We start from the raw sequence: 17,087 nt of genomic DNA on the forward strand, positions 1-17,087 counted from the left end.
AATTGGAATTTTTCACACACACGCAAACTCTGGAACTCAATGCCTTCTTGCCCAGTGTGCTGCTGCACTCCACACCATTATTCTTGACCCTCCCTTCCTTCCTCCCCCGATATACCAACAAAAAACGCCCATGGTGCCTTTGAGGGGCCACAGCAAAGGAATTGCCTGATCATCAGCTTCACACACACACATACACACACACAGTCCCATAAAAGTCTGAAGCCCCTCCAAAGTCTCACAGTGAGGTGTTGCCGCCTGGTAAAGTTACTTACGTGCTGTATTTCTGCTGCTGCTTGAGACGTCACCGGAGATACAGAAAATACGTGAAGGATGTGTACCCCAAGTTCACTCAAGGTGACTTTGGTGCTTCACCTGTTTTGCTCAGGTAAGTAATATCAAAAACAGGCGGGGACAAAATGACGAGACCAAAACTATAGAATGTATTGTGCTACAATACACTGAAAGACAATAACAACAAATACTTACTGTATGCGAAAGGTAGTAATGGAAGTGACTTTATTAGAACTGTATAAAATTGTAGGAGATTAGAAAACTATTGCTCATTGGTAATTTGTCAGTTCAAATTAACGCGGCTAAATATTTACAGCATGACAGTATACGTCACACGGCAAAATCCTTGTTAATTGTTTACAATGTATTTTCAGAACAACTATAAATTTTGGACAGGACATTACATGATTTTCTGTACTTTACCAAAATTTTAACAAAAATATAAGACCCTTGTAAATTGCTTATGTCATTGAAAAAGAATTGTAAATTATTATAGGATGTTTCAAGACTTTTTGGACTTCAATGAGTTTTCAGGAAATACAACCAAGTAATGACAGCATATTTAGAAGACTCTTGTACACAATAATGGTCAAAAAATCTCAATAGTGTAGTTTAATAACACGAGGGCATTCATTTGAATGTATCTGTATTGTGCCAGCCAAGTTTTCAGCACCTGAGAAATTGATATTTTTAAAGTGAAAAAACAAAGGAGTCCTTGCAAATTTTCTCCTATGATTTATGTCCCCCTGAGTCATAGGAAAACTTGAGGTACACACAAAATCTCATGCACAAGCAGAATCATGTGGGAGGAGAAGGCGCTTTGGGCTCCAGTGGAACAATGGTAGTAGAAAAGAGGAGCCAGTTATTTGGTAGTTGGGCAGGGTGTCCTTCCTTCCTTAGAGGAACACATTGGGCGTACTCAGCCAGCAATAAAACAATGGTACACAATAGATCATCTAAAAACAGTCTGATTTCACAAGATGGCAAAATTCAATTGACCTTTGTCTGCTTTGCGTAATTATGACTCATCATGTCCATTGCATTTCAGTTTCAAATAGACATTGTAAATATTTACAAGCTGTCCATGACCTAACCAAAACTCAGTAGTTAGGAATCACTGGGTTAAAAAGTTAGCTATGAGCCAGATATTTACAGCAAAATACGAATGGATGACGAACGGATAAATAAGGTGTTATTTGTTAGCATTAGCATGAAGCTAGCAGATAACAGGATATTTGATGTGAAGTTATTCTGACGCAACGTCTTTGTTTTATGTTTAATTTTGGCGGGAGCGAGGAGTGGGATACAACAGTTGAGCCACTTTTTTTTTTTTTTAAAAGACATTTTCAATATTTGCATAAGTGCTGGGTCAAGTTCACTGCCATCAAACACCGTTTGTACCCCAAGTCTACGCTTGCAAGTCCAAGCAAGTATTTCAAAATGTACAATTTGGGGCATCACTAAACATTTTTTTTTTTGCCTTTGTTTGCTCTTCCTCCTTCTGACAGCTACCTCATCTCCGCTTTCCACAGGCACACCTTCTTGCCTTCTCCCCTCCAAAACATCTCCTCCCCTTGCTAAAATGCTGCCATCCCAGCCACCTCCCTCACTCAGCAAAGCTCAGGTGGGTTCAGTGGAAAGAGCCCGATGCCCACTCACCTTGTCCCCCTCCAGCCTGGTGGTCAGGTAGGACTAGATTCCCAATTCTACACAATACACGGCTTAATCCGGTGGTGCAAATGATCAATCATTAGAATCCTTTAGGTTTGAAGATCCAGTCCAAGTCAACTGTTCTGTGCCGATGAAGAGCTTTTCTCTACTGGGATGGGAAGTCCCATTGGTGAGACCTATCAGAATTCATTTGTGATCTACACTGCAATTGGGAGTTGAAGAGTTTTAAGTATCAAAGTGATGGGATTCCAGCTAGCTCCAGAGCCCACCATGAATAGCTTCCTGGTGTGGAGAGTGGAGCACATGACCGAGTGGAGTATTTCCCCAATGTGCTATGCGGTCTCAGACCTGGAAGGACCCTGTCACCTTCATCTCCCAGTGCTTGTTTACAGTAAGTTCTAAACAAATTCAGGAAGTGGGAAAGTGTAAAATGACACCTTGGGGGAGGTCTGGGGTCTAGATTCTGACTGACACTTCCATCTTTTGCTCTTGCTTTGTGCAGAGCCTCCAGACAGCGTGTCCCTCAACTTCGTGAACCACACGGGATCATTGTTAGAGCATGGTCGCTACACTCTTCGATGCACCGTCCACAATGTCGCCCCTGCTGGGAATCTCCTTGTGACCTTCTACCGAAGCCAAACTCAACTGGCGAAACAACATTCAAACGTGACAGAGAAGACGCCGGTGACCGAGGTCTTCCCGCTAGACATTGTGGCCAAAAGAGAAGACGATGGCGCAGACTACTGGTGTGAGGCTGAACTACAACTGCACCCAACAGGTCAACAGCAGCGTGTGGCGGTTACGTCGGAAAAAGTCAGAACCACTGTGCTGTGTAAGTAAAAAAGACAAAAGATTTGCACACATCAATTAATCTGAAAGAAATGTGTCGTCGGCTGCTGAGGCCTCAATGTCAATATGAAACCGAATTAAACGATCTTTTCTCGCGTATCGTTTTGAGGGATTTCTGCTGCTGAAGAACACGCCTTCTCTTCTCCTCAGTTGGCCCGCAACTGCTTTGTCCTGCAAAGCTGCAAGTAAAGATGGGCGAAAGCTTGCACTGCGACGTGCGAGGAAACCCCGAACCCTCGGTCATCTGGCTCAAAGATGGCCGCCTGGTGATCCCGCCCATCCACTCAACGAGAGCCCACGCGGGAAAATACACCGTCTTGGCCACGGGACTTTTTGGACAGACAAATGTGACAGTGGAGGTAGAGGTGGTCACCAGCAGAGGTATGTATATATATAGATTTTGTTTTTGGTACTTTTCAATTGAGCGTCACGTGTTTAAGATATCTTCCCTTCATAGGAATCAAGAGCACCCGAAGAAGACACTTCCTGCTGGCTACCCTGCTTGCACTGATATTGAACTTGATTTAAACACTTCAAAATAACCCAATATGGTTTGTGATTCAAGTCCGACTGCTTTCGGCACAAACGGGAGGATTATTTGTCAGGGAGTTTTGCTTTCATTTTCACTTTAGCTTATTACAATGAATGATTTTCTCACTCGAGAACTACTGAGCAGGTACTTCCTCAATCCAATTTCGTAAGTATTAATAGTTGTCCCCCCCCCCCCCCACAGTAAAAAAGTATAACTGCCAATAAATGATTTGTTCTGAACTTTTTAATGTATATACTAGCAGTTTTATTTCCAGTGAGAACCCCCCCCCCCCCCGTGTTATCAATATGGGTTTATCAATTGTTTGAGAGTTACTATAGTTGAATGTTCTGTGGAAACAATGTGAAATCTTTATTTGTACTAACAAAACAAAACAAAAAAATCAAGCATTTACCAAAAAAGGCTTTCAAATGTTTTTGAGTTGTGACTGCTGCTAGTGACCACCACCATGGAAACACTCATCTAGGGAGAAAAAAAAAAAAAGTAGTAACATCTAATATGAATGATTAAAAGGATAAAAATCTTGACTTACTTTATCAAGCAAGACATGGGAGAGTTCATACAATGACATCTGAGCCTCTCTGTAGATCTGGCCCCAAATCTGTCGGGGTACCTAATAAATCTTGCAGTTTTGGCAGGGCCGCGTGAGACAGGCCTCCTTCGGGAAAGTTAACTGGGCTGCATTGAGGAGGTGGCGGTGGAAGCGGGGGGGTGCCGTTTGCCACACTCAAGTTCCAGTACTGAAGGGAACTTTTGTATTTGGTGATAGCGGCCGCAAAGAGCTCATTGGGGGAAGCCTGCGAGCCCATGTGAACCGGAGCCTGCTCACAGAGAATCGCTGACAGGTCATCATTGGGCGTTGGTGACGAGTCCGAATCCAGGACGATCACTTCGGTATCTTCAGTCGTCACGCGGGACGCGCTTGAATTTTGTTCGACTACTGAATTTGCCTCATAAGGAAGTTCTAGTTTAAGTGGTAGCGGTCTTGTATTTTGATCAGAAACTGACGGCGCAGTGATTGACAGCTGCTTCTTTTCTGATCTGGACCTCTTTCTGTTCGCATATAGGGGAAAGTTTCAGGATTAGCAGTCAGCATTAGAACAAACTTTTTTTTTTTAAACTCCTAAATTAAACATAGAATGACTCACGGAAACATTAGCTGGAGGCCTAATATCTTCCTACTCTCACTCAGCAGCACCCTGAAGGCACAGGCATGCTTTAAATGCAACAATGATGATAAAAGTAAGAAAGCGGCGGCACTCATCGTATACCTGGATTGCATCCAGCCTTTGGGCCAGAGAGGTTTGACATCCTTGACCAAGAGGGTCTTGAGGTACTCTTCCCGCTGTTCCCTCCCGTCACTTTGGTTTTGAAATACTGAAAGTTTTTCCCTCAGGACATGATGCAGAACTTCCCTGTGGACAGAATGACCACAGTTCATTCAGATGGGTTTAAGATAGACCGCATATTTTATCATCATTATTATTATAGCAAGTCTTTGCATACAGTTTTAGATCTTAAGTTATTAGCATTTACTTAAAAAATAATTTGGTTGAAAACGCTTATGCAGGGTTTTGATGGCTATCATAGGTTTGACAGACCTGGAAGTTGAACAACTTCAGATTTTTTTTTTTTTTTTTTGTTGACGCTAAACTGAAGACAATAAATACGACAGATCTATTTTATCATTCAAAATTCACCACAGGAGAATGAATTATTGTACTTTAGCAACCCTGGGGTATGCGCATTGCTTTCTAATGATCCTAAACCAATTCTAGAGTCTGGTTCATTAAAACTCAACTGATGAGTTTACAGAATTACAGAATTTACATACTGTAATTGGAAGACAAATACTGCACACGCAGAATAGATAAAAGTATTTTCATGGTGGTCTAGTGCAATTTAGTAAATATTCAGTTGGCAGATTATTATAATTAAAAATAGCTTTTATACGTGTAGTACTTAAAAAGAGGCATCACATGTGAGCAATTAATAAACAAGTAGCATTTCATCACCTGATCTCCTCGTTCCATTCGAAAAGCTTCTTTGGGCCGCCTCCTCTTTTTGTCCCCTTCTCTTCCAAATTGTTGCCTTGTCCACCTTGCCTGACGTCACTCCCGTCCTCCATTGTCCTGACGACAAACATAATCTTGTGTGTCAGAAGTACTTATAATAAGTATTAATTAAAAAAAAAGGAGACTTGTCTCGAAACTAACTCACCTCAGGGTTTTGACTTGCTCATATTCTTGACAATGTTGTTTGAAACGCGTAATCTGCTCGGGCATGGCTCTGGCGATGGCATCCTTCAGCTTCTGCATGGGATCCTCCACGTTTGAAAAGCCTTCCTTGGTGTCAGCGGGGACAAAGTCAACAAAAACAAAGCCTCAGTTAAAAAACAACAACAAAACTCGAGTTCCAGCTAACTACTCACTGCAAGCTTGAGTTTCTTGACACGTTTGAGGAGCGTCTCCTTGCTACAGGGCAGGAAGAACGACAAGTGCGTGTACACCCGGGAGCGCAACTGGCCGCCGTGCTCGCGACACTCGCGCTCAATACTGAAGATCAACATAGGTAACGAGTCAAAAGTAAACACTTTGTAACTTCTAGGTTGTTTGACAGAGTATTTCTTTCCATCTGACTTACTCCAGCAGCACGGCGTTGATTTCCGGGGTGAAGAACTTGAGTTTGGACTCTCCCTCCGAAGTCTTGGCTGCCTGTCCAAATGAAATACGTTCAAGTGAGCATTTGTGCAACAGTACTGAGAACCTGCGGGTGGCATCATGGTGATTGTGGACCACTGGTGCACTTTACCAGCATCAGTTTCTTGATGCTGTCCTCCAGGGCAGGTGGGAGTCCCTCGGGCAGGGTGACGCACTGATATGAGGATGCAACCTCTGGAGGAGGTTTTTGTTGTTGGGTCATCTTTCTACTTGGAGACAGTGTTGCATCATAGGAAGCTTCAGGCAGGTGGCGATGTTCTGCTCTTTGCTGCTCTGGAGAGGGCGGCTCCATTAAAGGCGTTGCTATCTCGTCGCCGACATCCAACAAACAGTCCAGGTCGATGTCAAATTCCACCGTGCTGGCCGCCTGGAGAAGTGCCTGCTCATCTGTGGATCCGATCAAGCTGAGCAACGGGTCGGCCAATCCAGAGCCGCCGCCGCCTGTATCAGCTGGGCACTGTGCTGTCACGGGAGTTAGCGGCGTCCTCGCCATGCGCTGATGAGTTCTCTCCATTTTCTTCCGCTCAAGCTCCTTTTCTCGACGGAACTTCTTCAGCATGCTGGTGACGCTCAGAGTTCCGGAAAGCTTTTTCTTCTTTTTCTTCATCAGCTCGTCTGATGCTACGCTGCGAAAGACCAACAGCACGTCACACGCTTGCCCAATTTAAGGCTCACAAAACCTCACCTGGAATTCCCGTCGGCGCCATTTTTATCTGGTACAACGTTTCGACGCCTTTTCTTCTTTGGCATTTCTTGTCCATCTTTAAGTTCACGTTTCTGTACATGAAGCGTCTCACAAACTTGGGCTATGTTTCGGTGAAGCGATTGTTGGCCTACCTTGGTGGTCTCTGGTGTGATCTCTCCTGTGGTCCCATCGTCCGTTTCAGTGTCAGAAATCTGGCGGAAGTGCAACACGCCAGAGTTGACGTAGAATCCTCCAAATTTGGTGGTGATGGAGGACGGCACAAACTCGTCATACTGTGGAAAGGACGGAGGTCAAGTTGGGACACTGCTTAGAGACAGTGTTGCATCACTGTCTGTGGGCATATGATGAAAGCGTGGTCAAATAAAAAAAAGTAATAAAAAAAAAAATACATTTTTAATTTTTAACACACATTGTTGCGCTTTTACAAAGCTATACATTTTTTATTATGGCACATTTTAATTCCCAAAATACATGCTATACTCATTAGATTGGGCTTGAGCATTCTAAAAAAAATATATATATATATATATATATATATATATATATATATATATATTTTTTTTTAATTGTATCTGACCAATGTGCAAACCATTAGAAACAAACCTGCAGTACAAACACATTCATACCTCATTGACGGTGCCAATTAATAATAAAAAAATAACTATTTCTTTTTAAAAGGTAGACTTAATGAAACTCATCGTTATACTGATGAGACATTAGCAAAACATTACTTACAGCCTCCGAGTTGTCGATGAAGGAATCTTCATCGTCGTAACCATAACCGATATCGATCAAGTCCTGAACGCGATCCCGCTTTTTCTTGACCGTCTGCAATGAGGACCAACATTTTTTTGCATGTCCACGTCAGCTCAAAAGACTTCTTGGAAGGACGACAATGACAAAAGAGGAGATAACAGCTACTCGCATATTTCTTCTCCAAGTTCCTCATAAGTGAAGAAGCCATATGCTGCTTCTCGCTCTGGTCCCCCACTTCACATCTGGACGTGGTCTCGACTTCATCATTTACGTTGTGGCACTAGAAAATGGTTATCACTTTGATAATTGACAACTTTTACTATCTCAACTCATATTAGTTGAAAAGAAAAACCCTTCAGTTTTATAACAAACAGATACGCCCCCCCCACACCAAACACGCAATAGGATTTACTTAATCCACTTATATTTTAATAACAATGTGCACCGAAATTTTTATTATTGAATCACATCCAATTCACAAGAATCCCTGTTGATAATGATTAAAAGAAAAAAAAGCACACAAACTAATTCTTTACAATAGAACAAAGTTAACTAATTTTAAAAGTTTACCTTGTTTTCCAGCAGCTGAGTGTAACTAAACTCGGCAAAGCTTCGCTCATCCGGCTCAAACAACGAGACGACGAGGCGAATAACACCCGACCCGCAGTGCGCTGCGAGCGGGGAGGCACCACCGGGTTCGGGTTGCGACTTCGGAGTGAGGACGGCTCCATTCATTGCACAGGACTGGACGTCTGTGGGCAAAGGGGTGAGCTGCACTCGGCGGGGCTGCGCCATTACCCGTGGAGAAGACACGGAGTGGCGAAGGCGGCAGGTGACTGGCGTTAACGGCTAATTATTGTCAGGTGTGCCATTACCTGCGCAACATGGCGGCGATCAATTAATTTCTTATTATTATACTATTATTATTATTATTATTATTATTATTATTATTATTATTATTATTAATTCCTCACATAGCACACACAATTATTAATTAACTAATTAACCAACGAACAAACAAACAAACAAACAAACAAACACACTAACTAACTAACTAACTCACTTACTCACTAACTCACTCGCTAACTCACTAACTAACTTTCGGTCGGCAAATGCCCTCCGTTTTGTTTTTCTTCAAATAGATGTCAGTGGCGAGTCAGAAAGAAAATTGGACAGCATTACAAAGCAACACATCACGTCACATCATGGCAGCACCCCACGATTATCAAGAGGATGACACGTAAATCATACGATTGGACTCCTTTTGTAATTGCTGTGACCTACGCAGGACATCATGCGTGAGGCCATGGTTGCATCGTTGCCAAGTTGGCTCAAACAAACTGTGGAAGGATTTGGAATGTTCATTGAACTATTTATTTTTTTATAGCACTTGTCCTCATTAGAGTGGCTGGTTACCTGGATCCTGCACTGCACTCTTCCAACACAGCGGGGCAGTAGAGACAAATGAATAGAAGGACAATAGTTACTGGAAATAAACATAATTGAAAACATAAATTGAATAAACGAAAAAAAACAATACGAAACGTATGGATGGATGGATGCTGGAAAAAGTTGTATATGCAATATTGCCTGTATTTGTCTTCATGCCAGTTGTAACTTACACAATTTTCACATTACTACTTGCAGGGGGAAGATTTGGTTTTCAGCGTGCAAATCAACCTGTGCTTGTTGACTTTATTGGGAGTGATGAGCAGAATGTTTCCTTAATCGGGAATTAAAAACGCGCCCGATCTCACCAGGTGTTGGCATAACTGCTTCACATATGTTCATTTGACATAAGCAATTAAATTTGATCACATTGGCTTTTCCATGTTTTGTCAAATTAGTCACTGGGCACGTCATCCATTCAAACATCTCAAATAGATGCCTGCCTTTTCCCCATTAGAATTTATTTTCCCCAAATGAGCATTTTTAAGCATGTTAAAACCAAAGTTGACTGATATGTATAATCTAGTTTTTTAGTTTGATAATGATTTTTTAAAACTATGTTTGCTTGTTTTCAATTTAGCAATTTTAATGTTAAAAACAACCCAACATAGATTATACCTGGTGGGTTGAAAATAATATTTCTAATCGGGTTATTTTTAACCCATATTGGATTTAAAAAAATGAAATAAAAATGTAATCCCATTTTGGGTTATTATTTAAAGCCAGCAGTTTTAAGGGGTGTTACCCCAATAATAGTCTTTAAAAAAAATACTACAACCAACAAGTATTTAAATCAATATAGAATCAAATATAACTTGAAGAATCAAATTTCAACCCAGTGAATCTCAAAGGGATCACTTTAATATTAAAAAAAAATGTTTTTACAAATAAAGGCCACCCCCTCTAATTGATGCCAGCCCTCATCTGCAGTTAAGTAAATAAATGCCCCCGGCCACTATTTGCGGAAATGGGGTATTTATCTAATTTCCGAGCGTATTAAAGGGCTCAGCATAAGCACTGCTTCCCTCCACGGTAGTCCGATGCAGTCAGCCTGCACTGAATTGACTTTGACAATTACAATAACGGGATAATTGCAATCTGTCACCATATATTCCGTGTTAGCATATCACAAAATAACCAATTCTGAGCATGATTGGCTCCACACATGTTCCCCATTTGCATAACACACGCACACACACACATGCACACACACATTTTCTCCACCAGCCCCTTTTTTTTGTAATTATACATGAATTTCACGGTGCAAGGCTTTTAATGCAAATAATATAGATCCCCTTTCTTTCGCCTCCAACTCCTCATCTGACCAAAATACGTGAGTGTGTGTGTATGTGTGTGTGTGTGAGGGGGATCAGATTGCAGCCAATTTTGGTTTGTCAAGTCCCCCTCCCCCTCCTCCCCCTCCTCCCCTTTCCTTCTTCAACGTGTTAATGGGATGGAAGTTATTTGAGCCGATGACATGGGTTGGAACAGCGGCTCTGCATTAAGACAATAAACACTCAGGAGACAATGAACCAAAACACACCCGGGCTGGCTAAAGATGGACAGGACAGATGGACTCACTGGGGGGGGGGGAGGCCTTACTCTTTTTGTGTGCGTGCATAGCGGTCTGCTCGGTGACACGGGTCCCTCCGGTGCAGGTTTAGGATGGTGAAATTGGAGGACAATGCTGGGTTGGAAGCGGGAGGGGGTGGGGGCGGTCATTCAATCTGAACAGGGAGGCGTCGTCCCAGAGGTGCATAATTCACTCATTCATTAACTCAAGCAAACAGGAGCCAATATTAATTAAGTCCTTCCTCTGCACTGAGGCTTTTGTTGTCAAATGGCCTCTCGGAAGAGAAGGAGTTAAATCAAAGCGGAGGCTAGAGTAGCCACTGTCTTTGGCTAATAGGGACGCCGATCATCATCAATGGACGGAAATGTTCTGTTCAAGGATTTCCCCCCCCCCCACTAAAGACCAGGCTTGCTTTCTGTTTACATCAGGATCATACTTTGGTCTGACGGGATGATGTACTGCAGGGGTTCTTCGACTTTTTCCACACCCAGTAGTTAATCATTTTGCATTTAGATTAGTTTTTATTTTGTTTTCACAGCTTTCAGTATTTCAGCAAAAAATGCATGGGTTACTTGTGCATGCAGTGTAAGATGAAACAAAATACAAGGTCACAATCATTTTTGTAGTGCAATAAAGTAACGTTCCCAAATAATTGTTCGACCCGAAAACAATCACACGTTTTTGTTATGATTATATTTACAAAGTAGTTTTATTAGTTTGTAAATATAATTGTATTTTGCAGTTTGTTAGGTCAATGTTTTTAAAACAGTTTTTTGCAAAACTGAGCTATTCAACCTTGGTAGCACTAAACAAAATATTGAGCCCTGCATGTACCAAGAGCTAAGAAAGTTATTTATTTACTGATACCTTCAAAAACTAGATGCATAATAGGCCCAAGTGTTTAAGAAAATGGAGGTTTTACAAACAACCACTCACATTTACGGCCAATTTGAAGCGATCAATTATAAGCGATCAATCTGCCTAGCACGCATGTTTTTTGAATATGGAAGGAAATTGACGTACCAGGAGGAAACTCACCCAGGCACGGGGAGAACATGCAAACCCCACACAGGAAGGCCAGAGCTGGAATCGAACACTGCACCTCTGAACTGTGAGGCGGCCGTGCTAACCAATGCTCCACCGTGCCATAATAAAAACACTACATGGTGTGGCATGGTGACCATGTAAGTATTTTGAATGATTAAATTCTTGTTCTTATATTATTTTAGCAACGTTTGTGGCAGTCTTAGACTTAACGTTGGATGGGGTTGAGACTTTGCCCCATAACTTCCACTATGGCGCACTGGAGGGCGCTCTTTGCTGCCCCCTGCTCTTCTGTCAGGCCCCGCTAGCTTTAATTAAGGTTTAAATTGGCAGAATTTAATGAACGCTGCCTAATTAAGCAGGATAGGAGCTTTAATTGATAAGTAATTATCTGCCACCATTTTTAAAATTAATTTCCCTAGCTCTGTCTTACAGTGTGCAAGGCCCTCAATATTTAACCCACCCCCCACAACTCCCCCACTTAGTGTTTATGTAAACAAGCTGTGGTAAACAATTAGGCACATGTTAGGACGGCTTATTGTCATGCTACGATTGGTGTGCTGTCAACTGAGAAGAGTGACCAGCTGAGTTCTTTTGGCATATTTGGCTATTGTTGCATCATTGTTATTGTCTACAAAAACACACAATTAAATTTATAAAACAAACATTTTAATTAATATATATATATATATATATATATATATATATATTTATTTTTTTTTTCCTGCATTTGATGGCTGTTTGCTTTGATTTTGAAAAGGCCATCACGTTTAATCCCTCCGAACAAGAGGAAGTAGATTCAAGGAATAGTAAACAAGCACTATTTGCATATTCGGTCACAAGCGCAATTAGGCTCGTAATTAGAAGCGAGCACGTTTCTAATTGCTCGCACAGAAGGAGCTGCAAATGGGCTCTTTACTTCTCCAAATGATCAAAGCTGCCATTGTGTGCAGAAAACACAAGATCAATACTTGCAATCCTTTCACTTGTAATTGGAATTGCTTCCACTCACCTCGCATGTGCGCGATCTAAACGCACCCAGCAATTAATTTAGATTAAATACTTAATTATCAAGCGATTGGTTAAATAATGAGCGATAGTTAAAATTAACTTATACACGCAGCAATGGACTAATTAAGGCTCCTCTTCATCACCTTGCTTTGGCTAATTAAAAATTAAATGTGACTTGATTCCTTCTCTTGAGAGCCAAGTGGAGGCTTGAAGTCCTCTAAGAAAGATTGTTTGCTAACCTGCAGGGTGACACGTCTGATCTTCATGTGGTTGTTTTTTTTAAACCATGGTGGGGATTCAAATAGCTATAGCATAAATAACATGCTAACAAGTTTATCCGCGTAACCATCCGCGTCACTTCAAATCATTAAATTCAACAAAATCTTCATTCTCTGTGTCACTTATAAACACCTCCGCAGCACTTCCTCTTCTACGTGGCTTACGTCAGACTCATCGTCAGTTGCAGTTCCAATTATTCCACAGGCCTAGAGCGCCCTCATGCGGTTTAGTGTGAAAATAACATGTGAAATGATATAATGTGTTAAGAATTTCACACATACATAAGTCGCTGCTGAGTACAAGTCGCCCTCCCGGCCAAACTATGAAAAAAAACCTGCGACTTATACTATGGAAAATACGGTAATTTGGATGGGTAATTGATTCACAAAATTAGCTGGAAAATAAATCAAGTCTAAGTAAGAAATCTATTTTATTTTTAAAAAGAATTTTCCATTTCCTATTTCGCAGACCACCTGCAATACCACTACGGACCACTTGAGGGCTGCGACCCACCGGTTGATAATCCCTACACGTGTTTTATTTTAGTTGAGTTTTTATTTGTTTTAGTATCATTCTTTGACATAGAGTACAATTCCCAAATGGCTGTTCAACCCATCTTCTGTGTGAAAATCAATACTGAAAGAAATATCACGAAACCTTGAGGTACATTCATCCCCTTTTACGAAAATCCACAATACGCACAAAATTTCTGTGGAAAAAAAACCTCTATTTACGCAACCTGCGTGATGCATGAGTGTAAATTGAAAACTAATTGCTTGTTTTCTCTTTAAGTTACTCTTAGTTGTTAACTACAGTACGACCTCTGTGTAGACAATCGTTCCACCTTATGGATTTATTGTTTTATGCGTTTAGTTTTTTTAAACTGAGTGACTGGCTATTATTCCCCTTTGTCGTGCAGGAGGATATTACAGGATGGGCCTAATTGTGTCTCCTCTGAGCCGCACATTGGAAATATATCTGCAAGACGATTGGCTCAGGCAGTAGAATACATTCTGCACTCGCTATTTCCATATTGATTTAGTGAAGTTGATGCATGTAGGCCTCCGCTGAAAGCTGCTAATAATGAGTCTCTGTGAGCGTGCTGCAAATTTATTCAGGCGTAAGACATAAGGACAAGATGGTAATTATAGATATCTCATGTATTAAGACGCAAATACTCCGTCGCAATGATTTTTTTTTCTTTTTTGGGGGGGGCTCATTAGATATGCGAGGTGTCCAGAATGTCAACTGTCAACATGTCACAAGCTATGTCATCAAAATGGACAATCCTGAATTAATAGAGGTGGCTTTACATTTTATATCTTTGAAGATAAATTATTTGGTTAAAATTCATCATGTTGAGAACATATGCAAATGGTACTCAGATATGCAAATATAGTGTTTACTTTTTTGGGGGGGCGGGTTCAAGTCGTGGCAGGCATTACGGTGTTACGTAACTAAACTGTAATTGAATAAAAGTGAGACAACAAGACTCACTAGAAAGTTATTTGAAGCAGCTGATGGAAAGTGTTGGGCGAGGGGGGTACGCGTCTACAGCATGATGGTCTCACATCTTGCGTTTGGAGTCATCAGAATAAAATGCAGTGAGAGGAGAAATCATGTTTTGTTTTTTGTTTCGAAAGTGTGGCCGCAGTTCTCTGCCTGCATGTTGAAGTGGGGCGGGTGATATCAAGCTGCTGGCTAGCCTTGTCCGTGAATTGCCCATCTTATTATCAAGTTAATTAAAGCTAGCATCTGACAATGTCACCCGTGCTCGGCAAATGAAAAAAAAAAAAAAATGGGAGGAGGAAGGAAGAAAGGCGAATTTAAATGGTGCGCTCTCGTGGGACCTCATGTCAAGGGCTGCTTTTCAACGAGCGCCGCGTGCGTTTGGCTCGCACCGCCGTCGGCAGAGTGGAAGAAGGTGGGGTGTGTGTGTGGGGGGGCGGCCTTTGTGAGAGAAGGGGCCTTTCTAAGCAAATGACAAGAAAGCGATGGATTCTGATGTGGAAAATAAATAGGCATCAGAGGGAGCAGCGGGGAAATAAAGAAAGAGATGAAGTGACATCAAAAGCGCCTGTTAAGTGCTCAAAGTTACACTAAGATTGCAGCAAGGCGACATTAAAGCAGCCTACATTGAAATGCAGAGAGCCTGCTCCTCGGCTGACTCGCGGGGGTCAAGTGACGGAGGGGATTATATGCTTCTTCATAATAATATTAATTAAACAATTTACATGCTAATAAGGTAACAATTATCGGAGCTTCTGGTGAAAGATTCAGGTTATTACAACACGCCAATCCCAGGGCTGCAGGGTCACATGCGGAACAGCGGAGAGAAATCTCAACTCAAATTAACATTCTGTCAGCTCCTGAAATTGGATAAATAAAGTCGAATTAATTCACAGTATAATGGAAGAGGGAGGGAGGGGGCACTTATTCAAGCAGCTCTGATTACCATTCAGTATTCACCAGCACGCCGGTGTCTCTCTGTCAAGAAATTTAACACAAAATGAAGCAGTCACCGCCTCGGGCAAGATTTGGCCCCTGCGACACCGTTTACAATTTATATGTATAATCTTTTTCCCTCCCTGCCACCCTCCCCAACACGTTCTTGTCTACACCCCCCCCCCACCACCACCACGCTCCTCCTCAAAGATGTGGACCTGCACAGCCAGTTGCTGCTCTCATGACTGAAAATTTCGACACCTTTCCTTTTCCAAAGCACGCTTCAAGTCGAGGGCCATTAGACAAGTCCTCAACTGGATAATTAGTTTATTCAAAGCGTACGCACGACACGTTAACGCTTGAAAAACATCACTCATTAGGAAAAACAAACACAATACAGAGAAACCTCAAGCCCAAGAATTTCTTCTGATTTAAAGGGTAAAACCAAATTCCCATGGAATGGAATGTAAGGTACTGTAAATTAACTTGTTCCGGGCTAATAGGCAACATTTTAAGTAACAACCAAAGAAGAAAAACATTAATGTTCCTTCAAAAGAAAAAATGTGAGAAAAGATGAGAGCGCTCTTATTTAGCTTCGGAAAACAAACTATGGAAACATCCCAGCCCGTATTGTTCGTTTACATCTAATATTATGACCGCCGACTTGACATTCTCCACCATAAAAATCAAGATACTCGATTATGAAGAAGTCCACTTCTTGTTTTAATGACTGCATGTGAAGAGAAATAAAGGTCATTTTAATCTAGCCCATATATAATTTGAAAACCAATCAAAAACCTTGAACTTTAATGAGTCAGAACATCCAATTGTGGTGGTTGAATACTCACTTTAGCTCTGATGACACACATTATAAGATAAGATTTTTATTTTTTTTTTTTAACTGAAAAAGTATCATCTATATGTATAAATAACGTTATTGGGCAGTAGGAGGGGGACACCTTGAATCGGTCGCCAGCCAATCGAAGGGCACACAGACACACACTCAGCCAATTTGGAGCGATCAATCGGCCCACCGTGCATGATTTTAAAATGTGGGAGGAAACCAGAACACTCTGAGAAAACCATCGCAGGCACGGGGAGAACATGCAAACTCCGCACAGGTAGGTGCGTCCCTTTCATTATGTCATTAATGTGCTTTGGACAAGTTGTAGAGGAAAAAAAAAGTGGTGGCAGCGGTTATGTATTTTGCATAATGGATATGCCAGAATAATTTGAATTATAAACTTGATAACATAACTTGTAAATTAATACTACTCATTTTTTGTGATTTATTTATCCATTTAGTTATTTAGTGTTTTATTTGTGCGCCCATATCATGTTTGTGGCTCTGCAGCATAAAAACACAATGCACTTTAAATTGGGGATTTTTTTTTTCTTCCATTACATTATTGTAGCCACACTATAACTCCTGTCCCCCACAATGTCGTTTTCAGTGCTCTTTGTTAAGTGTGGGGCAAAAAGTTTGACGAGTGTCTTTCGTGTTGCTGAGTGGACGGCAGTGACCCAAGGTGTGAATTAAAAAAAGAAATAAAATCGAACGAAAACCCTCACGACGCTCAGCCTCTTCTGCGCTCGGTGACGTCACATGGCCATTAAGGCTTGTGATTGGCTCCGCCCGCAGATGGGGAGTCCTAATGAGCTGGCTCCAGGAGGGGGAAGCGAGCTTGACATCTCGGGCTGGACCACAACACGTCGCTGCCGGCCGGCTTTATCACAACGCTC

General features: G+C 41.6%; 2 protein-coding genes across 7 annotated transcripts in view; one reads left to right on the forward strand and one right to left on the reverse strand.

Moving 5' to 3' along the window:
- Nucleotides 1-142: 142 nt before the first annotated feature.
- LOC133151039 (intercellular adhesion molecule 1-like) lies at nt 143-3,590 on the forward strand. 2 transcript variants are annotated; one of them, XM_061273774.1, is made up of 7 exons: nt 143-385; nt 1,824-1,977; nt 2,056-2,131; nt 2,215-2,353; nt 2,465-2,794; nt 2,962-3,192; nt 3,269-3,590. In XM_061273774.1, exons 1-7 carry the CDS (start codon nt 331-333, stop codon nt 3,337-3,339), a joined length of 1,056 nt encoding a protein of 351 aa, XP_061129758.1. In that variant the 5' UTR covers nt 143-330; the 3' UTR covers nt 3,340-3,590. The 2 variants fall into 2 exon arrangements, with proteins under 2 accessions (XP_061129758.1, XP_061129757.1); XM_061273773.1 differs by having other exon boundaries at nt 145-385; nt 1,800-1,977.
- Nucleotides 3,591-3,688: 98 nt separating this feature from the next.
- Nucleotides 3,689-17,087, reverse strand: part of ubn1 (ubinuclein 1) — a 60,201-nt gene continuing 46,802 nt past the window's right edge. The window contains exons 9-20 of one of the 5 annotated variants that reach the window (XM_061273770.1): nt 7,523-7,823; nt 6,919-7,059; nt 6,767-6,858; nt 6,173-6,702; nt 6,005-6,075; nt 5,793-5,916; nt 5,582-5,706; nt 5,377-5,493; nt 4,633-4,776; nt 4,510-4,560; nt 3,894-4,414; nt 3,689-3,823 (exon numbers count right to left, since the gene is read on the reverse strand). In XM_061273770.1, the coding sequence (XP_061129754.1) occupies nt 3,919-4,414; nt 4,510-4,560; nt 4,633-4,776; nt 5,377-5,493; nt 5,582-5,706; nt 5,793-5,916; nt 6,005-6,075; nt 6,173-6,702; nt 6,767-6,858; nt 6,919-7,059; nt 7,523-7,566 (1,935 nt within the window). In that variant the 5' untranslated portion in view covers nt 7,567-7,823 and the 3' untranslated portion in view covers nt 3,689-3,823; nt 3,894-3,918. Of the gene's footprint in view, nt 3,824-3,893; nt 4,415-4,509; nt 4,777-5,376; nt 5,494-5,581; nt 5,707-5,792; nt 5,917-6,004; nt 6,076-6,172; nt 6,708-6,766; nt 6,859-6,918; nt 7,060-7,522; nt 10,386-17,087 lie in introns of those variants that run through there. The other 4 variants (XM_061273768.1, XM_061273767.1, XM_061273771.1 and 1 more) reach the window with 4 other exon arrangements.

Source organism: Syngnathus typhle, linkage group LG3, assembly GCF_033458585.1.
Source record: "Syngnathus typhle isolate RoL2023-S1 ecotype Sweden linkage group LG3, RoL_Styp_1.0, whole genome shotgun sequence".
Classification (NCBI taxonomy): domain Eukaryota; kingdom Metazoa; phylum Chordata; class Actinopteri; order Syngnathiformes; family Syngnathidae; genus Syngnathus; species Syngnathus typhle.